Consider the following 27,927-nt stretch of genomic DNA (forward strand, 5'->3'; position numbering starts at 1 on the left):
TAATCTGTCTTTCCCACACTTGCAAAAAATCTGTGGGGTTTTAGTAAAAAAAACAAACAAAAACGTAATTCCTGTTAAAACACAAAACTTGGGTATGATAATTGGCATAACATTCCATTCTGATTTTTCTTCAAAAATAAGATGCACACTGCTGCATGATTGCCTTCCTCCCTAATTGAACATATTTGCATTTTAAAATTGCCTTTTCTTATGGAATAGTGTAAGTGCAGAGTAGTCTTTGGGGTACCTGGGTGGTTCAGTCCTTGGGTGTCTGCCTTCGGCTTGGGTCATGATCACAGGGCCTTGGGATCCAGTCCTGTGTCAGGCTCCCCCCTCAGCAGGGAGTCTGCCTCTCCCTTTCCCTCTGCTGCTCCCCGCTGCTCCTGCACACACACACTCTCTCTCAGTCTTAAATAAATTAATGAAATCTTTTTTAAAAAAATGTGTAGAGTAGTCTTTGAACTATGTACTCCATGGTCAGGTCAGTCCCATCAGGACCGAGTCTAAGAAATGGGCCAACACCTGTTTAAATTATGTAGTTGCCTGAAAGTAAGTTTAAGTTGTGCAAGTATGTTGCAAAATGTAAATGGAGAACTTTTTTCTCCCTTAATAAACTATAACTCAAATCATTCATGTTTTAAAAAATTGAGCCAAGGATTAAGATAACTTCTGCTGTATGACATTATTAACATAAATTGATAGCTCCTTAATACAGTTTCATTTTGATAATTTATAATCAGTTAAGCTTATAGATTGCATAATTTCTGGCATTTCTTCCTTACTCTTTTGTTTCTTTTTAAGAGGTTACCTGAATCTCCAAAATTTGCAACTCCAGTTAATGTTAATTCAGATGAAATTTTATTGGAAACTATATCGAATCCTGTGATCAAATAAAACTTGCAAAGCAGGTGTCTTTATGCTGATGCTCAGGAACATTCAGAGAATATTCTCTTCATTAGGGTTTCAGGGCAGCTTGTTCTCCCGATTTTCCTCCTGCCTTGGCCTCTCCTCATTCTCTTTGTTGCTTCCTCCTCAGCTCTTCAAAATCTTAGCATTAGTATGTCTCCACCTTAGTCTGTGAACTCTTCAATACTCTTTCTGCGTATCTCCTGTATGACCTCATCTGATCGCCCAGTCTGAAGATTTATATGCCATTGGCAAATTTCTACCACCCATCCTGAACTCTCTCCTGAAATCAGACTTTAATATTCTACTGCCTACCTGCCATTTCCACCTGGTTGTCTATTGTCTACCTGATACCTAACGTGGCCAAAAACAAAGTCTTGTTCTCCCCTGCCAAAGCACTCCTTCAGCGGATTCCCCATCTCAGACCAAACTCTGCCATTACCTTTGGCTCTTCCCACTTTCCACCCCCACCTTCCCCATCCAATCCAGTGAGCGACTCCAGCCAGCTCTCTTTTCAAATAGAACTCAGATTCTGGCCGTTTCTGACCCCTTTCACAGCTGCCAGCTTGCTCCTGGCCACCGTTCTTTCTCACCTGGATTACAAGACAACTGTCCCTGACCAGCATCCCTGCTACCCGGCTTTAGTCACTTCATTTTGTTCTCCACACATCTGCAGAGTGGCACTTCCACCTCCTGGGTCATGGTAGGTCACTCCTCTGCCCAGAACCCTTTAATAACCTCCGATCTTCATAAAAATTAAAGTCATCATGGGGCATCCATGTGACACAGTCAGTTAAGCGCCCGACTCTTGGTGTGGGGTCAGGTTGTGATCTGAAGATCAAGCCTTACACGAGGCTCCCTGCTGGGAGACTCTGTCTCTGTCTTCCTCTGCTCCTTCCCTCTCCCAGCCCCCCATGTCAAAGAAATAAATCTTAAAAATCAATTAATATTCTCACAATAGCCTACCACCTGTGGGTTTCTGCTGCCTCTAATTCAGCTCCTACTACTGCTTTGGAACACGGACTTCCTTCTATTTTACCAGCTCTCAAAGCATAGTCCTGTTTCAGAGGCTCTATTTTTTTTTTATGTTACTTTGGGCCAGAACCTGCATCTCCCCAAGACCCCTTTGTTTGACTTCCGCACATCTCTCGTTCCTTATTCAAGTATCTTCTTGGTGAGGCCTTCCCTGTCCATCCTTTTTGATATTTATATCCACATAATCCCTATTCCTGGAGTTCTCCATCTCTCTTTTTTTAAAATTTTCTCCCTAGACCTTATTACTATATTAGTGTCTATAGATTTTAGTCATTTTGTTGATTTTCTGACCCTCCTCCAGCTAGAATGAAAGCCCCCAGTCTATTTTATAGGTCACTGCTATATCCCCAACCTCTCGACTAGTTCCTGGAACATGGTGGTAGTCAATAAATATTTGTTGGATGAATAAATAAATGATTGCTTCCCATCTTCCTCTCCTTAATTAGAAGCAGGAACTATAAAAATATGAAAATATAATCTAAATTATTAGATCATCATACTTGCTCATATTCATGTGTAAATATAATAATCCAACATGGTTGTTGGGATAGGTAAAAAAGCTGTAAGACCATGCATTTTTAAAAGCTTGATCAAATACTGTTTTTTCCAAATCTTTAAAAAAACAAAAACAAAAACAAAAACCTGGCAATCAAGAAATCAGAATTATATTGAATTAGTTGTTTCTGGGTCATTAAGGAACTTGACTGTGCCGTTGCTCCCAAGGCACTAAATATAGCTGATATCGAACCAAAGGTCCTTCATGATCCTTGAAACTTCTTTGAATTTCTAAAGAAATATTCAGGCTTATGGGAAGAAGTTTTAATGAGACATTGTACTGTTCAGGAGAGAAGAAATCATAGTTTCTGACCTCAGGGGCATTGATGAAATAATAGAGCGAAAGCTCTAGGGAAATTAGTTTTTAGGAAGTAGAATCGGGTGGCTCACTGCACATTCTAAATAGCATCAGAGTGAAAATGACAGTCTGGCTGATTGGGTTTAGTGATGTGGATAGATTTGGCTGCTATGTCATCCAAAGTAGAGTGAAAATCCCCACATAGCAACAAGATCTTGAAAAGGTACAAAGACTACTGGGCAACAGTTGATTCTAGGACTTCATTTAAGTAAGAAGAGCTCATAGGCCGAAGAGGGACCAGGACAGTTCCAGTACTAGAATTTTCATCAATGAAGATAGACAATTTTAAATTTATTCTTGTACCTATCTTGATTTGTTCGGTCCACAAATATTTATGGAGCATCTGCTGTGTACCAGGTCCTGTGCCAGGGAGGGTGACCGTGGTAGAAAGGATCCCTGCCCTCATGCAGCGTCTATCCTAGTTGAGGTAAAAGGCATGCAGCAGACAGATAAATATATAAGTGCAAATTGTGGTGAGAGCTGGAAGGGACTAGTAGAAGGGAAGGGTGCCAGTGAAGAGGACAACAACTGTGCATGTGAAAACGGGTTGTCACTGAAGGCTCAGTACATGGAATATTTGGTGTACTATGTATGAAAATCCTCTATAAGGATGTGCAGATTAATGGTCTAGTTCCCACTTTTTCACACTTTCTGAGACATGGTATACCCCTAGCCCCCATTTCCCTCTACTGATACTTTCTGTTTTTCTCCACTGACTCCCCACCCTCTGCTATTATCAAGCCTCTCTTGTTCTGAAACAAAACATCACATTTGAATTCTTTTCCCCAGCCTTCCTAACCTCATTTCCTCACAACAAAAAGCCTCCCTTAGTTCCCTCCTTCCCACTTGTTGACTTTTTGCTTTACCCTGGTGTGTTAAATGAGGTCTGAGGGGCACCTGGGTGGCTCAGTCAGTTGAGTATCTGATTCTTGGTTTTGGCTCAGGTCATGATCTCAGGCTCCTGAGATCAAGCCTCGCTTCAGGCTCTGGGCTCAGTGCTGAGTCTGCTTGTCCCTATCCCTCTGGTCCTCCCTGCTGTGCCTCTCTCTTGAATAAATAAATAAGATCTTTAAATGAGTTTCTGAGACATAGATCTAGCAAGAAAGCTAATGCACGTATACTTAAGGTTTTGGTTCATCTGAACTACTTATATCTTTGCTTCAAGTATCCATGTCTTTTTATACTAAGCTACTGCATCTTAAAATAATGACTAAGTTATTGTGTTATTTATATACTGTCTCACCAGAGATGGTAGTGGAGAACAGATTAAATTGTTCTAAACTATAATGAGGCTTTTGCCAAAAAGTTTTAAATTTTTAGGTTTTGAGACCTGATCAAGGTAGAACCATGTATTGACTTATGACACAGGTTAGATGTGGAATGGATTATTGTAATGTGTAAATAATAAATTAATAACCACATTAATAATATATGAAAAAGAATAGGTTTTTAGATGTTTATTCTCCAAGTCAGTGGGCATACAATAGGTCATATTCAAACAAATGTTCCATTTGCAGAAGGAGGATGTCTGCTCACTCGTTTTATATCCCAGAGACTCACCCAGTCTCTCATGCATGCTTTTCCAAGACTCTCAGGGGCACCTAGCAATCACTTCTGCATTGATCTGCCTGGGATACCACTTTGTACTGGCCTTTGCTCTACCTTTGGCCTCAACCCATGTTCATTGGTGTTCAGACTTCCTGGCAGCATTCAGCAACAAGTTTGTACCAGTTATTAATGCTCCTCTTTTCTTCTAGGATAGTGGTGGGACATTGTTCCCTTGCATGGTGGAAAGGAGAACACCTTCTTCCTTCTTGTTCTCTCAGGCTTGACTCACAGCAATATTTTTTTTGTTGTTGTCTTATTTTGTTTTTGATTTGTTTTGTTTTGTTTTTGTATCTCAAGCCTTGGTTATTTAGTGGAAAATGTCTTCCAGTTCTCATACTCAACCCTTTGTCCTTCCAGGAAATGACTGGAAGAGTTCATATTCTTATCACCATGGTCTACCCCAAATTGCTACACCTTTGGGAAACTTTAGGCTTTGAGGCTGGGTCTGATTATTCATGGTCGATTTCTTCTTTGCTTAGAGTGAATTCTTACCCAGAGACTTCGGTTCTGTTACAGTGAGGATGGTCTAGATCATGCTACAACCAGCAACTCCAGAGTCTCAGCTCCTTCACACAGAGCAGGTTTATTCCTCACTCATGCTGTATGTTCATCATAGGTTGGGAGTGGAAAGAGGAAAGTTCTGTTTTTTACTTAGGACTGGCTAGGGGGAGACCATACCATTTGGAAAGTGTCAGTCAGTGTGGCAGAGGATAGAGGAGATCATACACCAGTTTGTAACGATTTTCCCCTAGAAGAGACACCTATTACTTTTGCTCAGATTTCATTGGGCAGAGTAAGTCAAGTGATCACGCATAATTTCAAAAGACAAGAAAGTAATTCTGCGTGTTGTACATGTAGGTATGATTATACCTCCTTCCTTGAATTTTGTTTCTATGATCTTCCTCCCTCTCCTTATCCACCCCTGCCCCTAATGGCATAGCTCAATATGTATAAACTTCAGGCATGTAAATGGTTCATGGTTCCCCCATAATAATTACTGGCTCTGGCTAACGGTCTTTCTTGAGTTGCTGACTTGTGTTTCAATCATCTCAGGGCTCAACTTTCTTTAAGGTCGCTCAGAAAGTTGTCAGGCCTCAGTTTCTAGTCTTGTTGGCTTCTCCATAGTTCCTGCTCATAGTATGACAGCTTGCATCCCCCTACAGGGCGAGATCAAAAAGAAAGAGATAATCTCAAAATAGAAGCCAGTCTTCTATAATCTCATTTTGAAAGGAACATATCATTACCTTCTGCCAGATCACCACTGGTACAATGTGGGAGGAGAGACTCCACAAAGATGTGACTATCAAGAAGAGGGTGATTGGGAGCCATCATGGAATCATTACTACTCTCCTTTAAAAAGGATACTCACCTCCCAAGTAAACCATAGCATCAAATAAATGCTTTCGGAATCTCAGCTTTTGCCAAGCAGCATACCCAATACAAAGCAAATATAATTTAGAACTTCTCTTTAGGGGGGTCACTTCATTTAGACTATTGTTGGTAGTCTTCTCTGCAATTAAATGCTTCTTGTATCTTATCATTTTCTATGTCCTCTATCCAAGGAAGTACATTCACTCTGCCACAGAACATTTGCTTTATTTATAATGTTTTAAATGCTATTTTTAAGTCATTTTTGTTTAGGTGGTTGTGCTTTAAATGTAAGCAGACTTAATATATAGCAAATAAGTACTTGATAGTTTTTCCTGCCCCTATCTATAGAAGCACGAGCTATGTGAGCTAAGCATGACTTTAAATAGTATGCAGGGAGGAATTAGAAAGAGTGGAATGGTCGCCCAAACCCCACATTAAAATTTATCCTTGTCAGCACTCTGTGATTCCACATTCCACATTCCTTCTGGGTTAATCAAGAAATCACTGAAAGATATTAGAGAGAAAACACAATTTTGTAAGGGGAAGGAAATTCATATATGGAGGAAGGGAATATGTATGGCCAATATGATAACAAATAAGGAAATGAATATATGAACTTCCACACATTCATGGTTTTACTGAACAAAAGTAGAAAGATTTCTTTGTTAATTGTTCCTACAGAAATAATCTCTGCTGGTGCTCGCTTCAACAGCACATATACTAAAAAAAAGAAATAGTCTCTGCTGTACAGGAAACTAGGTGCTACTCCCTGCCTTCTCCTGATATTCAAACAGTTTGACTTACTGAATTCTTCAAATCAGCATCTGATCATTGCACCAGTGAAGTCTCTTGGATTAATTCGGTCAAACAGTGCAGTGTGACCAATGCAGACAGTCCGTGAGAAGCACATGGATAGCTTGCTCCAAAGATTCCTTCTGCCTCTATTGTTCCTGCATTTTGGTTGCTTTTATCCTACTATCTTGAATCTCTTATACCCCAAATTATAGTATGCTCACTGTACGCAGAGTATCTCCTCCTACCCGCCTCCTCCTCCTCCCTCCCCCAGTGACATCTCATTTCATTCCCAAGAAAAAAACATCACCCTCTCATCTAAGCTGGCCGTGTTTACGTTTCTCTGCTCTTTTCCTCTCTCCCCCTGGCATGCTGGTTTAATCAATTTTACCAAATGACTTTCCTGGCAGCTGTAAAAAGAAAACCCAGAGCAAGCTAATAGCAATCTAATACTGTACTTTTTGTCATTTCTCTAAAATGTACAGGAATGTTTGGTCATTGGATTGATTTTTAATGATCTAAATGATCAGATGTCTCAACGCTGCACTGCAGCAGCCTGATAATAAATAGGAAAGGGGAGGGGTTTGGGTACTGGATGCTCACTCAGTGCTAGATGAATAATCCCCAAACACCAGCCAAGGAGGTAATATAAAGTATCAGCCTTTGCCAGATCACGTATTAACATTTTTAAACAAAGACACCTAGCTGTTTTAGTTTTGTGTATGGAGGAACTAATATACGTTGTGTTTGATGAGGGTTTAGAAAGTCAGTGATAGGGTTAGGAATCAAACTGCAGCCTAATTCTGTGCGTATCTGTTGACATAAGCAGGACGTCAGTGAATTACCTCCCAATATCCCCAAATAGCATCTTGGCATCTCAAGGATGGAGAAAACATTATTTTTTATCCAAAAGGCAGAACTCCCAAATATATATGAAATCAGTAAATTGTAAAATAAGTCATTTGTCTTTTTCCTCTGTGAGAAATAAATGTGAAAAAATAAGTATAGGGAAAAATTATATATTACGATCTCACCATAAGATTTATTAACTAGCTGCATAAACTATGGATGACTTGCTTAATTATTCTGTGCTTTGATTTCCTCACTGAACAATGGACAACTGGTAGTACTGTTTTGGAAGATCACATGTGGAGAAACAAGCCAAGTGTTTAGCATCTCGTCTGGCACTTGCCAAATACGAAGCTCATGATCATTACCCCAACTACTGTCTCTAGAATGGTACCCCTACCCTCCAGCCAGTCCTTACCAGCCATAGCTCAACATCACAGGGCAAGGCTGTGGTGGGTAGAGTGGGGTTTGGAGTCCACTTGCAATTCAGTCACTTACTTTCTGGGTCTGAACAATAAATAATCCCTGTAGTTTCTTCAGGTTCTTCATCTATAAAGTGGGGAGTGTTAATACTCAACTTTGTAGAGTTATTGCAAGTGTTAAAACAAATAAGTTGTGTAAAACTCAGTGCACAGGACCTTCTCCAGAAAGGAAAGTCAAAAAAAAAAAAAGAAAGAAAAGAAAAGAAAGAAAAAAAGAAAAAAATGTTAGGGGCACCTGGGTGGCTCAATCAATTAAACTTCCGACCCTTAATTTTGGCTTAGGTCATTGTCATGCTCTAAGTGTTGTGAGATCAAGACCTGTCTCTGGCTCGAAGTTTAGTGCAGAGTCCATCTGGGGCTCTCTCTCTCTCTCTCTCCCCCTCTGCTCCACCCCCTGCTTGCAAGCAAGCAATAAATAAATAAATAAATCTTTTTAAAAAAATGTTAGCTTTATTTTACCTTTCTCCCCTCATTTGCAATGCATTATTGCAATGCAATTTTGCACTATTGTTTCTATATGATATATGGAAAGAAGCTAATTAGTTTCTTATTTTAATGTACTTAATAATGCTCTTTTGAGAAGCTCAACTCAATTAATACAGCTAAGATATACAGATACATGGTTTACACCAGCCTGATCTGGGGTTGTCACTGATAAAGGGAGTTTTATATATATTTCCTGTCTTATATAGTATAGTTCTCCTTGAAAAATAAGTAGTATTTCATTTATAATATTGGATCTTAGTTATCTATAGTAGTGAAGTTGGACTGACCACTGGTCTAATGGATCTCTGCTGGATTAGTTCCATTAAGTCTGTTTCATGGCCTAGCCCAGACAGCTTATTAATGGATTCTCTCTTAACCGTGCCAGTTTGGTCCAGAAGGTATAACTGAAGAGGTTCAGTCCCACTGTTGTAAGTGATCCAGAGGCACTCTTTACTGATGATATCACAAGCATGGTCTTTGTATTTGAAAGACACCATCTTCCCTCTCCCCATCCCATGTTGCAAGAAAACTAGATTCTAATTGAAAGAACAAGGCCTAGGAGTTGTAATAACAAGAGTTTCAACCCTCATTTGAGAAATTTTGTATTCTTGAGGTAAATGAGATCAATTTTGGCCTGTTAGGACAATGTTCCCAATGTTTTCCAAATATTGGAGAAAGTGTGGCAACATAGCAAAGTTTTATGTGTATTCCATGGGGGCAAGGGTAGAGAATAAAACAAGAAAGACAGACATAAAACCAGAATAGAGTTTTATGGGATGTTTTAATTTTTTTAAATATGTGAAGTCTTTAAAAATAAATCTATTATCAGAAATATAAATAAGTTTTACATAGTATTGGAAAGCTGGATATCAATTATATTATACAATGTTCCCAAATTTTTAAATGGTTAGAAAAAAAGGAATAAACCTCTGAATTGCCATTTATTAAATACTTATTTTTCATCTCTGGAAATAGCAAATATCCTACAAGTTTCATAAATCTATATTATTGTCTTTATGAAGAATAAAAGTATTTTGATCATGTGTTATTATTTCATATTTGTTAGCGTGCATTCTTAAACATCTTTAACCTTGTTATACGTTTGGAGACTTGAAAGTTACTAAGGAGGGAGGAAGGAAAAAAAGTATGCCTTCTTCTAGAACTCAGCATCTGACCAGAAAAACAGAAACAGTATTCTAATGTTCTTATAAATGATGATGAAATGAATATCTTTGTGTGTGTGTTGGCACGTGTGTGTGTGCATGTGCACCCTTGCACTTGAGCACTCACTCTTGTAGAATAGACTTTTGCCAGTAAAACGTATTTGTGTTCTCTATTTTTAAAAGTCTACTAGGGGCACCCCGGTGGTGCAGTTGGTTGAGAGACTGGATCTTGGTTTCTGCTCAGGTCAGAATTTTACGTAGTAAGGTAGAGCCCTGAGCCCATGCTCAGCACAGAGTCGGGTTAAGACTTCCCTTCTTGGGGCGCCTGGGTGGCTCAGTGGATTAAGCCGCTGCCTTTGGCTCAGGTCATGATCTCAGGGTCCTGGGATCGAGCCCCACATCGGGTTCTCTGCTCCGCAGGGAGCCTGCTTCCTCCTCTCTCTCTGCCTGCCTCTCTGCCTACTTGTGATCTCTCTCTCTGTCAAATAAATAAATAAAAAAAATCTTTAAAAAAAAAAAAAAAAGACTTCCCTTCTTCCTCTCCTTCTGCCCTTCTATCACCCCAGGTATGCGTGCATGCATGTGCCCTCTCCCTTTGTCTCTCTCCCTCTCTCTCTCAAAAATAAATAAATAAGTGAATAAATAAATAAAAAGAAAGAAAGAAAGAAAGAAAAAAATTCTACAAAATTGTACTCCAACTAAGTCTTTCCCAATCCATGTTTCCACCAGTTGTGTATGGCTGTACCTATTTCCCACCCCCTCACCATTTCTGGATATTTTTAGTCTTTAATTTTTACCAATGTGTAGGCAAAATACCTCATTCCAGTTTTATTTCTTTGGTTCCCAGTGAGATTGAACATCTTTTTTTTTTTTTTAAGATTTTATTTATTCAGTTGAGAGAGAGCACAAGAAGGGGACAAGCAGAGGGAGAGGGAGAAGCAGAGTCCCCGCTGAGCAGGGGGCTGGACTCTGGGTTTGATTCCAGGACCCAGAAATTGTGACCTGACCTGAAGTTAGATGCTTAACTCTCTGATCCACCCAGGTGCCCCTGAACATCTTTTCAAATAGCTATTGGCTATTTGTAGTTCTCCTTCTGGGATGCTTGCCCACATCCATTTCCCATTTATCTTTTAGGTTATTGGTCTTCTCTAATTAATTTATAGGCTTTCCTTAAGGCAGTGATATGAAAGCCACACCACAGCTATGTTTATAGCCCACCCTACTAACTCACTTTGCATTAGTAATTGCTTGAGATCCCTGGGTCATTTGGCCTCTTCACATTCCGACTTTGTTGTCATCCTTCTTTCCTGATTCAGCCCTCCCACCCCTGCGGTTATCAGCTTAGATGGCAAACGCTTGAGGGTGGCAAGGGAACAAATATGTACCCATTTCGTCTATGTACAATGTGGTTAACCTATACCTGTCAAAGTAATCCCAACATATCAAAGAAATCTATCATCTATCTGTTACTTTCCAGAAGCAAACATTAAGATTCAGTGGGGAAATGAGCCCAAGGCAAATGAAGTGATAAGAGACCTCAGGTCTGTCTCATGATACCAGAAACCTGTATTCCTTCCAGCAGCCCCTGCTTTCTTCAGTAGACGTTCTCTTAACTGAGTAGCACACCTTAACTACTTTATAGTACTCTTGGGGCTTTAAGGAGATGTGATGCAGACAGAGCCAAAAGCGAGGCTTAGTCTGATCAGTCTCAAGTTTTGGCTGGGGATGAAAGGAGGGAGGGTGAGTCTTATTTTAAGAGGGATAAAGCCATCCCTTGATTGACTTGAGGAAGGGAAAGAAAAATGAAAACGGCTATCTTAAAAGTACTGAGACCACAGTGCCTTTGTCAGTGAGCTGGAGCCTGCAAATTACAAATGGATAGGAAAATGAGACAGTCCATGTATAAATGGGAACGCACCTAAGTGTGAAACATCACCAAAATGACAACAGCAACAACATGGACTGGAGAACAGCTAAGACCAGTGGTCCATCACTATGGAATGCCATTCAGACAGTGGAGCTGAACAAAGCAGAACCACACACACTCCCTGCCACCATCTTCTCCTGGCAGCAAGTACACTCAAAAATCAGAGACCTACGTTGGTGGGAGGAAGATTAGTTATACCGTGACCTATTTATCTAAAAGCAAAAATATGGGTAGAGGATTGCTAGAAGACAGTATAAAGGACAATTATGATAGCTTGGGCCACCAGCTTTCAGTAAATTCCATCTGGTACTTTACAAATTAGCTCATTATTCTGCTGTTCTTATGAATGTGTTAGCCTGCAAACATATCATTGTCACAAATTAGTCACCTAGTGTTTCTCTTAAAGTGATTTAATATAAGCACACCCACATCATAATATGGATAGTAAAATAGGTTCTTGCTTGATCTTCTAAATGGAATTCAGCATTAGGTATGATTTGATTTCCAAGGGGTTTTTGGCACACACACCATCTTCTGATGTGCTAAGATGAGGAAGTGATTGTTGCCCTGAATACTGACGGTATCATGTAATATTTGAGATCTCTTTGGTTCCCCATGAACTGCAAGAGAGAGCCAAGCCTCCTGATGGATTTGCAAGTTGAACATAGCTTTTGTTTTTGTTTACATTTGTCATCGCAGGTGTCATCACAATGGTTGTCTCAATTCAAGGATAGCATTTGCAATTTAGAAAATTATCTTGAACATCTGATTTTAAAGTGCTCTTTGTGGCAGATGAGTTCACCCTCCACAATTTAGAAAGAAAAAGTGAGAAAACATAAGTTTCCCTCTACTGTCTAACTTGATTAGCTATTAGGAAGTGCCCTTGTTTGGATTACAATAAATATTTCGTGGTGTGAAATTTCTCACTGAAGATACCTTTTACTGAAGATGGCATAAGTTTGGGACTGCTAACTCAATGATTGAATGTGCACATTAAAATAACTTACCGTTTTATAGCATAAAGTCTCACGGGATGGTTATTAAGAGGCCTGGGAATATCAGGTAGGTTCTGCTTTGCCATGTTTGTATGTTGTCCTTTTGCTCAGATCGACCCTCCCCATTATCACAAGATGATGGCCCTGGCCAGGCACAAGGTCCAAAGGTAGAAAATGAAACTGTTGTTTTTTGTGCTTCTCTTTTTAGAAAACACTTCACCCAGAAGTCATCTCAGCTAACTTTATATCTCTTTGGCAGGTTTGGTCTTGGGATATAAATGAATTACTGCCCATTAAATGGAATTAGACTGTTTAGGACTTATCCCTGAGTTGAGTATGAAGCCTCTTTCTTTGATTACTTGGCTGCTTCAAAAAATAGATTCCCACAAAAAAATAATGGGGTCTCTGCCAATAAGGAAGAAGGGAGAGTGGATATTGAGTAGCTTATCAGGAATACTAAAGGAACCATGATGTTAATCACATGGTTCCAAATGTTAAAACTGACGTTTCAGCAAAGACAGTGTGATGCAATAGAAGCTGCATCTCAAGGTTTGATCCCAATCCTAAATTCCAATTTCCAAAATAGGTGGTCAGGAATCAATTTCATGACATTTGGACCCCTGATACAAATGCCCTTAGCTCAGATTGAGATTGTAAAAGAGTTCAGAGAGGGAAAAGGTAGAGTAATTAACAAAAAGGTGCTTATTTGTTTTTCTGTTTTAGAAAGAGAGAACTGGGCATTGCTGTGAGTACTATCTTGCCCTCCCTCAAAGAGGGTCGCTGTCCTTTCATTCAAATCAAGCCCAGAGAAAGGATTCGGTGGTGGGACTCTTTCCCATGTACCAGATGTACAACACACTAGAGAGACAGCTGCCAGTAAGCTATTTTATGTCTTTCCCAAGAGAACTATCTGGAAGAAACACTTGGACTCTGACACCAAGTGTTAGTAGGGACTGGACCACTAGAAAACCAGAGGCTTCGTGGGGGGCTGATGAATAAGCAGCACTTTGGAAGCAAATCTCTGCCTGACTCATGGCAGTTGCAACCAGGGAGCCCAGCAGGGAAGTGGCTGATGAACCCACAAAAGTGCCCACGAGACAAGGAGGCAGCTCTCAATATCCGCGAGGCCTCTGATGCAAGATGCCAGTTCAAGGAGAACAACCTTGTCCTTTCTTGCGTCATGTCTTCCCGTGCTCTTCAACCCCAGTGTTCACTACCAAGAGGGGGCAAGTCAGGAGAGCCGACTTGGCCCATGCACTCACCTCATCACCCCAGCTATGAGCAGGAAGGAAATGCGAGTTGAATCACATTCAGAGTTTTGGATTACAAGTTGGAATGGCTATTCTAATTTCCGAATAGTATCTGAGCTGATAGTTTAAAGTGAATATAAAGCTCTGCATTAGCTAAGAGTGCCCTGAAAAGTCACAAGGCTAAGGAACCAAAATAAAATGTGTCACGTGTCCGTATTTTCAATGATTATGTTACAATATTAATACTGTTTCATAAATTTTTTTTAAAAATATCCTGACAATACCACAATACATTTGTATCTCTACTTGGATATTTATCCTGTCTAATATTTGAGAGGAGAATTAAGGAAAGTTATTTATACCGTCTAGCTAATGTTCTGATCTTTAAAACACCTATATTGCAGTAGCAAGCTCTCAGTATAGGTCTGCTTGAAAGTGTGAGAAGCTGTAAGTCATCTGGAAAGTAAGGTAAATGGGAAGGTTAGTACAGGGTAATAGTGACCGCCTGATCCCACTCAACCATCTGTCACTTACCCTTGTCCTTCTGCAACCCTCCTACCTTCAGAGGCCTTTGGACTAGGAGTTTAGGACTGTCATTTGTTCATTATAGCTCCAGTCAATGAGGAGAGGCACCAGGGATTCGGGGCTACAACAGTCCCTTGATCTTTCTCCTTATGGAACAAAAATATTCAATCCTGACACACAGTGTCAGCCTCATCCCAAATGGCTTGTACCTGTTGTCAGTGGGTAATAACAGGGAAGAGGGAGAAAAGTGAGTTTTTATTTTCATTAACTTTGTTCCTGCTTCCTGTATAACTTCCATTCTTTTAAAAAATAAGGCAGGAATTTCAAAAACCAAGAAAGCTTGTTGAGGTGTCCTGACAACGAAGCACCTGATGCCCACCTGTCCCCTTTCTGCTTTTTACTTTTGCTCCGCCTCCTTTTTACTTTCGCTCCTATCATCAACATAAAGGGGAAGAGTCAAGGGGAAAAGAGGAGAAGTCCTCACAGTAAATTTACTATTTGATCAGTTTTGCTGCTTTGTTTTTTGGAAAAATTTAAGGTTTTTTGTGTCTTCATCCTTTTTCCAGTCTCTTTATTTTTGTGACTAAGAACAACAGATGAAATCAGGTTCTATTATACTTTGAGTTTGTTCCCACTCTTTATGTGCTTCCTGTAGAGAAAAATATAAGATATATAGTTAGGCAATTGGATTTCATATTAATAGCTTTCTGTCTCATTCACTGTGGGACCTGTGTTATGTTTTGCCCATTTGTATCTATTAAGTGATTTGTATGCTCTATAGTTATGTTTTAAGGAATGGAATATGGCAATTATGGAGGAAGATACTGAGCCTTACGAATTCATCCCCAAGTCAGAATTAAAAACAAGACAGTACACCGTATAAAATGGTAGGTGAAAGAGAGGGGATCTATCTAAAATAGGCAGCTAGTATTTAATAACTGGCCTTGAATTTGTTTGCTGCTCAAATGCACAGAATGTTTTACTTAGTTATATCAAGATGACTTTACAACTGTTGCTCCAAAATACTGAGTTCTGAGTTCTGGTTTTAACACATTTTAATATTTTAAATCTTTTAAATTATTGTGTTAAAATAACCTATATATATATATATATATATATATATATATATATATATGCCCTTTCTTCCCATAAACAGGAAATATACTTTCCAAGTACTAAATTTTCTTATTCCATAAAGCTAATGAAACTCATAGTATATTCTCCCTTCCTTACTCTTTTTCTCTGTCTTTTGCCTCCTTATCTGAAACAGATTAACATTCAGTGAAGAAACTGGTGAAAGGGGTTTGAGAAAAAGAAGGTAATATTTTGACTGGGAGTGTACTGGACATCAGTCATAGCAAAATAATGCTCTCTCCAGAACCTCTGGATGTGGGTATAGATGAAGATACACCAATTTTTAGTTCCTCTCTGTGTGTTTTCATTTAAGGCTCTCGATCGAGTAACTGTTAATTCAATGTCAAGCTAATTCACTGTGGCTGTTTAATAGTACAATAGACTATTAACTTTAAATTGGTTTATTTAGGTGGGAAGGAAAGAATTTATGAACAGCAAAATAATGTTTCTTATATGGTGACCCGTTGGGTTCAGATTTTGATTGCAAGTAAAAGAAACCAACTCAGACCAGCTTCTGTAAAAAAGGAGGGACTACAGTTACTGTAAAGACATTGAAATTCGCAGGAAAAACGTTTAAATGGGCCTTGTTGGACTTGTAAAACTTGGGAATAGAAGCAACTCCTTTTTTTGTAGTGATGTCCTGTTCCATTCCTGTTTGTCTCAGTGTTTCTGCTCTTTGGAACTTCTCTCCGTGATTGCCACAATTTCCTTAGTCATCAGTTTGCACTTGATCCAAAATGGCTGTTTCAGCCCCAGGTCCACATGATATTTTTGTTCAAGCCAAACTGGAACTGATGAGAGTCTCTCTTTTTCTTATGACCACCCATGTTCCAAAGATAGAATATTAATATTTGCTACCCAGTGAATGAATCACGTGGCAATGGGTCAAGTTTTCATACATATTCCAATCAGGTTTTATAAGGGTAGGGTGTAGGGGAGGCAAGCTCTTTAGAATGAGTTTAAGGCAGAGAAATAATCATGTTTGGTTTATTTATTTATTTATGATAATCATTGACTCAATAACTTAGCGTTTTATAGCATGAAGTCTCATGGGATGGTTATTAAGAGGCCATCTTTTAAACATTTAACTGACCACTTATTACTGTAAAACACTATTCAAAGTACTGGGGATATAGCAAGGACAAAACAGACCAAAAAATCTCATGGCCGCTGTGGAGTTTACATTTTTTTTTTTTAACTTTCATTTATTTATTTGAGAGAGAAGAAGAGTTGGGGGGGAAGCGCAGAGGGAGAGAATCCTCAGGCAGACTCCCTTGATGCAGGGCTCAGTGTCACGACCCATGAGATCATGACCTGAGCCAAATCCAACAGCTGGATGCTTAACCGAGTCACCCAGGTACCGCTGGAGTTTACATTTTAATGATAATCTTTAACCATCTATTTTAAAGATAACTGGATAAAAAATAGAGCATTAATGTCTCCATACAGGAAATACAAGGTGTTGGGAAAAAAAAATACACATGTGTCTGTATGTATATAATATCTATACTATAAATAAAGATAATTTGTAAATATCATAGTCGTATTTGTTTTTAGGTAATCCTCTTAACTGTCAGTGGTGTGTGTGTGCATATATATGTGTATGTGCACTGAGAGCAGCAGTTGAGGTCATTGCCTTTTAAATGGCATCTGATTTTCACACTGATACAACCTCTGAATTCCTATTAAAATGACTATGAAAATATACCCTTCAAAAAATTCCAATTAAAAAGTCACTAAGGGGCGCCTGGGTGGCTCAGTGGGTTAAGCCTCTGCCTTTCGCTCAGGTCATGATCCCAGCGTCCTGGGATCGAGCCCCGCATCGGGCTCTCTGCTTGGCGGGGAGCCTGCTTCCTCCTCTCTCTCTCTCTCTCTCTGCCTGCCTCTCTCCCTACTTGTGATCTCTGTCTGTCAAAGAAATAAATAAAATCTTAAAAAAAAAAAAAAAGTCACTAAAACCCGGAATTGATGGCAATTCATTGCTGGAAAATTAACCAATAAATTAGGTTGGAAATATATATATATATAGTATTACTATTTTTATATGTAGTAATATTATGATGTGATATATATTAGTATATGTAACTAAAATAGGAGATAGACCAGCAGACACAAAGATAGATCACAATTAAGAAGTTAGAGTTTGCAGGTACTCACATATTTGAGCTAGAGTAAAATAAATACATACTGTTATCAAGATGTGTGATCAGAAGCTTCACTATGCAGGTAGACATAACTTTATAGTGTTGATACTTCCAACTGTGAAATGAGTATTGCTTCTGGGCCCAGCTGTGGTGTTCATGTGGACCTGGAAAAAGAATGAATCAGTTATTCATCTCTCTTGTATTTAACGCTTGATATTGATTCAGCTAATAGCATTGGTAGTATGTTTTTAGCTCTTAAATATATATTTTGAATTTGGCTGTTTAGCTTTGAGGTTTGAGATTGGATTTTTCAAGTCTATCAGAGATTTTCTCTGATAAATATTAAAAACTTAGGTTTTAGGGGCACCTGGGTGGCTCAATGGGTTAAAGCCTCTGCCCTCGGCTTGGGTCATGATCCTAGGGTCCTGGGATCAAGCCCCACATCCGGCTCTCTGCTCAGCGGGGAGCCTGCTTCCTCCTCTCTCTCTCTGCCTACCTGTGATCTCTGTCTGTCAAATAAATAAATAAATAAAATCTTAAAAAAAAAAAATTGGGGTTTTATATTCCAATGCATAGATATTAACTAAGAATGACTATTCTTCCTTAATTAATAGTAATATGAAATATAATACTGAATATGTTTTATCCTCATTGGTGTTTTAATTATGCAAATAATATATGGAAATATTCTCATTGAGAAGATTAATCAATTCAGAAATAAGTAAAGTAAAAAGTAAAATTATTTTTTAATGAGGCCCACTTTTAGTTCCCTATCTCAGAGGTAATTAGTTTGTCAGTAGTTTGGTATATAGAAGTTTGGTTCTTTTCTTCTGCAATGGCATCAATATATTTATATACACCTGCACATTTAAAATCCTAATAACTGTATCAAATAATCCAAACTAAGATATTATTCTGAAAACTTGAGTTGTTTTTCTTTTTTTTCTCACCTACCAATATTTCAGATATTTTTCCAAGTTATTTTTAGGAATCTGTAATATCTCATAAATAGGGATAAATTCAGAGCTGAACCTTATCACATGAGAAATATTTTTATTCCTTTGAATTCTGAAACAAATATGATACAAAGCCTTTAGAAAAGTTAAAGGTAGAAATAAAATATAATTCCCTTTCAGAAGAGACTTCAAAGATTATCTCATTGGTCTTTTTCTCCTATTTTTTTTTTTCCATTTCAATTTAAGGAAACTGAATATCCATTAAAGAGTATATATTTTATTACATTTTCTATGATTGAATTTAAAGTATATGTGAATAGCATTTAAAAATTTCTCTTTTTTTTTTAATATTTTATTTATTTATTTGACAGAGAGAGAGGTCACAAGTAGGCAGAGAGGCAGGCAGAGAGAGAGGGAGAAACAGACTCCCCACTGAGCAGAGAGCCCCATGCAGGGCTCGATCCTAGGACCCTGAGATCATGACCTGAGCCGAAGGCAGAGACTTAAACCACTGAGCCACCCAGGCACCCCTAAAAATTTCTCTTCTTATTACATATTATTTTTCTGTAATTTACTGAGTAAACTAAAAATTAAAATAGCCTATGAATTTGCTATTATTTCTCTGTTACAGATAAAGAAATGAAGTCTCACAGAGGTTTAGTGAGTTGTTCAAAATTACACAAAAGTAAAAGCCAAAACCTAAAATTAAGGGCTCATGTTTTGAGACTCTAAGACAGAATACAAATTCAACTTTTTCTTTTCAAAGTTGCTGTGGATTCTTTCCACATTTGATTTTTGGATAATAAATATTAAGTACTTTCTTTGTATTCTAGTGTTAGGTATTCTACCACTTCTACTTTGGAAAATATTAAAAGTGGAATTTAGCTAGCATTCTAAATATCCCAGTCATAAAATATATTGTGTTTGATGATATGAGAAATTTTTATTCCTGCAAATATATTGATTATCATTTAAACTGAGAAGGTGATGATTCAAAATCACTTGTATTAGTTAAATCATGAAAATCTCTACCAAAGCAACTGTTGCTTTTAGGTGATCAAAACAGATGATTAGTGATTTTTTTTTCTCACTTTTCAGTTAGTGGTTGTATCCTTGATTATAGAACATGTAGAAAGTGAATGTACTAAAAACTTGCTGAAACATGACACAGTTCCCTTTGACTCTTAGCAGTCAAAACCATGGCTTCATGAAGAGCTCCTCTTCTTTTGGTTATAAATTGCACTGAAGTCATAAGAGCCTTCAGACTTTGCTAGAACTTGCCCAAAGTGGGAAGTCATCTCTATCAACACGGCAATTAGTTAACATTTATTGAGTGCCAACAATGTTTTTGGCGTTATAAATATATGGAGGAAGATGCTGTTTCTTTCCAGAGGCACTGGTTTTCTGTTAGAGTGAGAGAGAAAATTTGTTCTTGAATGTCTGCTGTACTGGGAGATAGGGGTGGGGAATGTGCAGTCATCTTGCATCTCATTCTCCGGATTAGAATGCCACTCTCACCTCTTTATTAACTGGCGACATAGAACAAATACAAATAGTCTCATTAACTATTTGTCAATGATGTATATATATATGTTAAGTGATATATATATATGTTAAGCGAACAAATACATATCTGCATTATATATTATATATATTATATATATTAACTATGTAATAGTTAATATATATAATATATATAATATATTAACTATGTAATAGTTAATATATATACACATTTATGTATATACACATATAATAAATAATAAATATAAAATGTTTATATTTTATTAACTATGTAATATATATATTAACTATGTTAATATTAACTATATTATATTAACTATGTAATATATATATATTAACTATGTAATAGTTAATATATATACACATTTATGTATATACACATATAATAAATAATAAATATAAAATGTTTATATTATAAATAAATTTATATAAAATAGATATTATATATTTATTATATACTATATACATGTATATACATATATATGTGTACACACATATACCTATTTAAGAAGTACACATAAATTTCATTTTATTGGAAATTTTAAAAAATATATTATTTTTCTGACCTTAGGTAAAAATTCACATCCCCCAAGATAGCCAATGACTGTAGCTTCTGTTTCCTAAAATATAACATATTTATGCTACAAACATAGAGAATGTGTTTTAAAAAGTTCATACTTGTATTTGCACATGTACATATTTTTATACAAAATCAATATGTAGAATAGAGGGATTAGTTTTTTCATTTGACAACTATGAGATAAAAGTTATACAACCTTTTGAAAATATGGAACACTTCCCTAAAATACCCAAACTAATAATTAGTATTCATAAAAGATTAATAAAAGATCATCTTTTGGATCCTTGTCATTTCATATGTAAATCTAGAGGAGCTTTTATTATGTAAGTTAATTAAAGGAAGTCATTGATTTTAGCTATGGGTTATAGCAGAATGTGACAGTGCCAGAAAGATATACCTAACAAGTGGAAATACCATTCCATTCTGAAAGTGAAACTCAGGGAGATCAGTGAGGTAAGTCATTGCTCCCTCCCTATCAAATAAGTGACTGAAGAGTTTAAGAAACACCCAAGTTCAGAAACTAGGGTGTGTCTGTATTAACTGTGCTTGTATTGGCATAAAGGTTGAACTTCAACCTCTGTATGACACTCATTGTGAGGAGGCCTATCAATTGAAGGGGTTTGAAGAACCCTCAATGGAATCTTGAAACTGACAATATAGAGATTTTGCCTAGAAAGTGTTAATTTTGTGTTCCTACTGTTAGGCTTCTGTAAACATTTTTAAGAACCAGACTCCCTTTTTCAAACCAAACTTTGAAATAAACAGGTAGAAGCAAAGGGGCGCTGGTCGAAACCTGCCCATCCCTTGCCCTGCCCAAAACCATCCCCCTTGTAAGCCTCATTCCTTAGCCGGGGCCGGAGAGGATTTTGGTTATTGAAAAAGGATAGGGTGACGCTAGCTAGTTAATACCACTCTGCTTCTGAGCACACTAACCAGTCTTTCATGAAAATGCTGGTTAGAGTATTATAGTTTACACCTTATTAATAAATCAACATTTTAAAAAATTTGTTCTTGCATCAGCCTCATATGATGATGGTTAATGTGAGTCTGTCCCTGGAAGGCTGATGACTCTTATGTTTGCTGTGGGATTAAGATTTTTAAAAAGAGAGACAGCAACTAGCCTTTATGCCAGTAGAGCTAAGGCTATGTGATGGCTGTAAGGATCTCTGCAAGTTTGTGCCAATCTCTGATGCTCAGCTAATAATTAGCACTCCTTAAGTGGGGCTGGGATTGGCAATAACAGTAATCTCTTATGTATGCTCCTGGCATTTCTTAGAAGTTCCATGAAAGGATGACTGCCTTTTTTTTTTTCTTTTCTTTTTTTTTTAAAGATTTATTTATTTGACAGAGAGAGAGAGACCACAAGTAGGCAGAGAGGCAGGCAAAGACAGAGAGAGAGGGAAGCAGGCTCCCTGCTGAGCAGAGAGCCCGATGTGGGACTCGATCCCAGGACCCTGAGATCATGACCTGAGCCGAAGGCAGCGGCTTAACCCACTGAGCCACCCAGGTGCCCCGGATGACTGCCTTTTAGTAGAAAAAAACATATCTGTATTACTCTAGTCTGTCAGTGTTATTCATCTTTGAGAATTTGTTTTTAAATTACAAACCTGTTAGTTCTGCTCAAATGTTATTTCTTGAGCACTACACATTTGTAAAATACTAAGTCTTGTGAAGTACCAGTTTGTAAAATACTAGTCCTATCTCTGAAGACCCTGTTTCCAATATACATGGAATAAAAATGTTGGAAATAAGCTATTAATATCCTCTAAGCAAGCCCATTCTTTTATATATATTGCCTTGAGTTTTCAAAATACTCAATTTAGGATTGTTTATTAATGTATAGTCTTGGTTCTCTGAACTGTGAAATAAATTACATTTTTTTTCTTTGTTATCCGTCAAGCAGAAATTTGGCTTTTCTGCTATTTATCATAGCTTCTCAGTTGTGTGTCCTTTCATCCTAATTTGTTATACTTTATTCTAGAGAGTTGCATATATAAAAATAGAAATAAAAAGCCAAGAAAAGTCCACTTAAAAAATATTCACTTGAGATCTCCTTACAGTTTAAATATATTTTAGTTTTACATCTCCTTTAGTAATTGGCTGGGCAAATCGTTTTTGTTTTTTTTTTTTGTTTTTTAACTTCTAAAATGCTTTGCATATACAATTGCCCACCTATGGGAGCAGGTATACAATGCTGAACTGTGTGGTAATTGAGAAATATTCAGAGATGTTTGGGGTATCCTATGGCCCATAGGCATTACTCTGGCATATGAACAAAGTAGAGTAGAATGGACTGAAAAAATCAAGAAATTGCAAATAAATAATACTTATTATAAAGAAAAATCAAATTCCACATCATTTTGCAAGTATTTGTACTTGCCCCTTTCCATGGAGACCCACATTTTACATAGTGTGAGGATTAAGTGTTGGTTTTGAAATAAGTTAATGTTCATCATCATATCAGCATCATCAGCAAACGAAACACTAACCTATCAATCTGAATTCTCTTCCAGATCTACTCCTACTCCTGTAATAATAAAGAAATACTACTCTTTTGGAGACTCATCTCCAAAATTGGCACAATAAATGTCATACTCTCCTCAGCATGATTCTGAAAATTGTTTTTTTTTTAAACCGTTAACACTAATGCAAAGTGGTATTATTCTTATTATAGAGACCTTAATAATATAATGGTAACTCATGGCCCTGGAGCCATACTTTCTTGGTTCACGTCAGTCATCATGACTCTTATTGGCCATTTGACCCTGGGCATGCTACCTAATATCAGAGTGTCTCAATTTCCTCATTTGTAGAATGGGACAAATAATGGTCCTTACCTAATAGTGTTGTGAGGATTAAATGAGATAATAGTGTAACATTCTTGGTACAGGGCCCTGAGGCATGGTGGGCATGAGGGGAAAGGCAATTTTTCCTTGCTCTTAAATAGGAATATTTAAATATGTCATATAATATCACATATTGAATTACTCTGTGATGCTTGATTCCCAGCATTCAAAGCTTGTCAAAAATAATTCAGATGGGAGTTTTCTGGTTCAGATCACAATGACCTAATGGAAGAGTTTTATTCCCTCTGGGAAAAGGAGGTCATGAAGACACTGCATAAGCTATATAAAATCCCCAAATATATTCTCAAGTTTCTTTCAGGCTGTGGTACCATCTGAACCTACAAGTTCGAATGGCTTTTAAGGGAATCATTCAGTTCTTCCTCATCGCAGGAATACTTCCATTAAGATCATCATTTGAGGGGCATCTGCGAGCTTTAGCTCAGGTCATGATATCAGGGTCCTGGGATGGAGCCCTGCATAGGGCTCTCTGCTCAGCCGGGAGCCTGCTTCCCCCCTCTCTCTCTGCCTGCCTCTCTGCCTACTTGTGATTTCTCTCTCTGTCAAATAAATAAATAAGAACTTAAAAAAAATCATCATTTGATCAAGATGAAAATTTCCCAAATCATGGAAGATTTCAAGACTAAATTTATACCTGGTTTTGAGTTTGTGGGAAATATCCCTACCTCCCCCAATTCTGGGTAGTATTTTCTGTGATGACAGGGCCTCACCAGAGGAATCTTAACTAAAGATAATGGCATGATACATTAAATGTTGCCAATATTCCATTTAATATTAAGCAATTACATAACAGCTTTTTAAATGCCTGTTAAAACTGATACATTCATATTGAGTACACTGCTACTTGTAAGGTCCAGTCTTCGATGAACACCATTTAAGTGCCAACCTACTATTAGAAGAGTTTACTATTTTATTCTTGCTCCAAAATGGCATCAACAGTGATGGGGGGCTTTCAGGGGATTGTTGAACAGCATTGTTGGAACAAAGGGTAAGCTTGAGGAAATACAAAATATCAACTATAGGCATCGCAATGCTTTATCTCAGCACTCCACAAATCTACACACCCCCTAATCAAACAAGCAGCTTTATGGCATGCGCAATTGCAACTGAAGTATAACCGACTTCCGCAGAACTGGCTTCCACAGGATTTCCTGTCCAAAAATTACCGTGTGGTCATCTGTAGCTAAATGGTTATAAATCTTTAAAGTTAGCAAGACACTCCTGGCCTTTTTTTTTTTTTTAAAGAGACAGAGTGACCAAACCCTGTCATATGCAAATTTTCTCCGGAGTTCTTCCATTCCCATTCTTTGCCCTGGCTAGGAAGGGAAAAACAAAAACAAGCAAACAAAACCCTCCCTTCGCAATATCTGTTTGTTCAAGGTGTCATTTCCCTGGGAGGTTATTTACAGATTTCTTACTGCTTCGCTCATCTTGCCTGGTAATTACTTACTGAAAGAAATCTGCTCTTTAGGGTGAGCTGTTCCTTTAACCCCTTTGGCTCACTCTTCCTTGGAGGCGAGCAAGGGCGTGCTGCAGTGTCTGGGAACCCACCTAGAGGGCCCCCTTGACGCCAGCACATCCCCTGTCAGGCAGCAGTCTCTGCAGCCGGAGCGGGCTGCTGCAGAGTTCATGTACAGTACCACGGAGCCTGCAAGTGTCCTGAGCTGCTCACAGCCGGGCGGCACAGCCCAGGGCAGACAAGGCGGCTGCGAGGATTCCAAAGGTTCTGCTGGAAATTCGGAGCTGGGAGACCCCAGCAGGAGCCTGTTGCCTTTGTGTTTTAAAAGCATACAAGGTCTGTATAGCTCGGGCATGAGAATCTTTCAGAAGATGTCAGCGCCTCAGAGTAAATGACACCTATTGGGGAATTGAATTTGGGGTAAAAGAGACAGAGAGAGAGAGAGGATAAAAGAAAGACAGCGGGAGAAGAAATTCTTAGACAACGTCTGACTTGCAGCCGTGAAATTCATTTTCTTTCCAAGGCAACATATGAAAAGCCCGCACATGGTTTTAATAACAAATTAAAGGGGATTCTGCAGTGAAAGGATCGATAGCTTAGTCATTTTACTTAAGGAGAGCGGACAGACTTATTATGGGGTTAGGCAGCAGAAATGAATCTCCTCATGACAGCACCTTCTGAAGTCATGACGGTAGCTAATGGTAATCCTGTCCTGCAAAGCAGAAATTGCTCCTTGCCTTCCTACTTTTACCATTGAAAACCGACAATTCAGAGATTTGGGAAAGAAGTTGGCTTTGATTATCCATGGTTTCTAGCCCCTCTGCCCTGGTCTTTGTCCGACGTGTCTCAGAAGGCAGCACTGCGTTAAAGTGACCACACATGAATATGTGCCTAAGAAAGAAGAAAAAGCAATATTCGTTTCTAAAGGACAGCATGGCAAAGCGACCTGAAGTTTTCCATTGCCCTTCTAACACTTCTTTAACAAGGATAACAAGAAACTGTCTTTTGACTCTTTTTTTCCCACATTCCAAAGTCCTTCCTGAGAGGATGCATTAATTTACACTTTAGGCAGTTGGATTGTACCAGGACAATATTTGCCACCATTTAGGATTAGCGACTGAACTGGTTATTTTAGTGTGTTGACTAACGAGTGGAACCTAAATGGATGGACCCATACCTGCAGTGCTCTGTGATATTTCTTTTTCCAAATCCTGGAAGGTCTTTTGTTGTTGCTGTTTGTTTTTTGGGGGGGATTTTTTTGGAATTCAGTACTTGTTGCAATAATTGCCCATGATAGCTGCTCAAACAGGAGAGTTGGGATTCATCTATGAAACTCACTACATGTAACATATGAGACAAGGAAAATATTAATGACAGAAGATCTGCAAACATGATGCATGTGAATAATTTCCCCTTTAGAAGGCATTCTTGGATATGGTGAGTAATCAATATCCCCCTTTAGTTTGTAAAGCTCAGAATTATAAAATTCCATGACAGGTGCCAGAGGTGAATTTTTCTTGAACAAGAATATTGGTATCAAATGAGGATGAAGCGTGAAACATGTTTAAAACCTAATGTCTGAGAAAGTAATGGTTATGCAATAACAAATTACTTGTTAATATAAAAGCATCCCAAAATAAGAATTCCAATATGAGGACATTTACAATTGCTAACATTTCATAGAGGAAAAAAACAAATAATTTTGTCAATGACAGGTATTTAACTAACAAATAAAAGAAAAAGGGAGGTTTGGGTTGGTTGGTTGGTTGGTTGGTTGGTTTGTTTTTCTTTTCACTTTCATTTGAAAATTCCCTGGGGAAGGACATACATGCATTTCCGACATCTAATGTCTAATGTCAACTTGCTTGCCCTTAGGTCTTTTTGAATTTCCAAAAGAAGGGAAAACTTAGAATGTCGACTCAGTTTTAAAATAATACTAAGTAAGATGTGTCAGTGTCTCACATATAAGGAATTTAACTGCTTCGAAGTTAAGTAACTATATATATATATATATATATATAATATAATTTAACTATGTACAACTCTTTCCACCAGAATGAACCAATCTAATAGAATTCTAAAACATGAATCTAGGATGAAGTGTTCAGACTCTTAAAGAATTTGCTTAGTGCATTGATATTATATTGTGTATTAAGGCTCAATGCAATTTATTAAGGTCCCAGGACATGTGACATCATGTACCATTTCTTATTAGAGTTTATGACTAAATGTGTATAGGAAATAATTGCTGAGGGTATTATAAGGACAGAGCTCATTATTTTAAAATTGCTTGTTTTCACCACACCTTTAGGGCTGACTGGATTTCAGTCTCATAGCAAAAACTTTGTCAGTGTTTGATAAAGGCACATTTTAAGGTTTTGTGGCTACTAACATGGTTTGTTTTGGATACTGCAATGTGTCTGATTTTGAAAATATATTTTCCTGGTAAATTTTTTTGGCTGGTCTTAGGAGAAGTCATAAATATCAAAATAGAGGATTCTGAGGGTTTTTCTAACTACTTTTATGACAGTGTCTCAAATGAAATCTTCCTGGTATCTTAAGGCTCTGCCAAAATCATCTGCTGGTTTGTTATAAACGTTTGAGCTTGTTAGCTGAAAGTCAGTTGTAGAGAAGGGTGGGTGACATCCTCAGTCACTCTGGGGAGGTACTCATTTTCTCTCACTACCAGAGACATCCAGAACTGACGTTGTGGCGTATCTTCCTTCTCTGCCTTCCAGAGCCACGGTCCCCAATCTCTACTGTGTTTGGGAGGGAGTCTGGGTGACATGCCTGCAAACCTTAATGGCCCCCTTCCAAGTGCATCACCAGAGTTCCCAACTCAGTGGGAGCTTTGGGTCTATGGCCTTACTGGGCCTGCTGGTGAGGTTCTGGCATCAGCAGTAAGGTCCTTGTCATTCTTACAGAATTCAATCACATAAATAGTCTTTAACCCTAAGGTAAGAA

General features: G+C 38.0%; 1 protein-coding gene across 8 annotated transcripts in view; it reads left to right on the forward strand.

Annotated features, from left to right (window-relative positions):
• The window catches only part of PDE4D (phosphodiesterase 4D), a 1,501,314-nt gene that overhangs the window by 903,407 nt on the left and 569,980 nt on the right, over positions 1 to 27,927 (forward strand). Inside the window, exon 1 of one of the 8 annotated variants that reach the window (XM_045999301.1) lies at positions 25,153 to 26,400. The exons of the other annotated variants lie outside the window; for them this stretch is intronic. Coding sequence (XP_045855257.1) covers positions 26,354 to 26,400 — 47 coding nt within the window. The 5' untranslated portion in view covers positions 25,153 to 26,353. Of the gene's footprint in view, positions 1 to 25,152; positions 26,401 to 27,927 lie in introns of those variants that run through there. 8 annotated transcript variants of the gene reach the window in all.

This window comes from Meles meles, chromosome 3 (genome assembly GCF_922984935.1).
Source record: "Meles meles chromosome 3, mMelMel3.1 paternal haplotype, whole genome shotgun sequence".
Taxonomy (NCBI): domain Eukaryota; kingdom Metazoa; phylum Chordata; class Mammalia; order Carnivora; family Mustelidae; genus Meles; species Meles meles.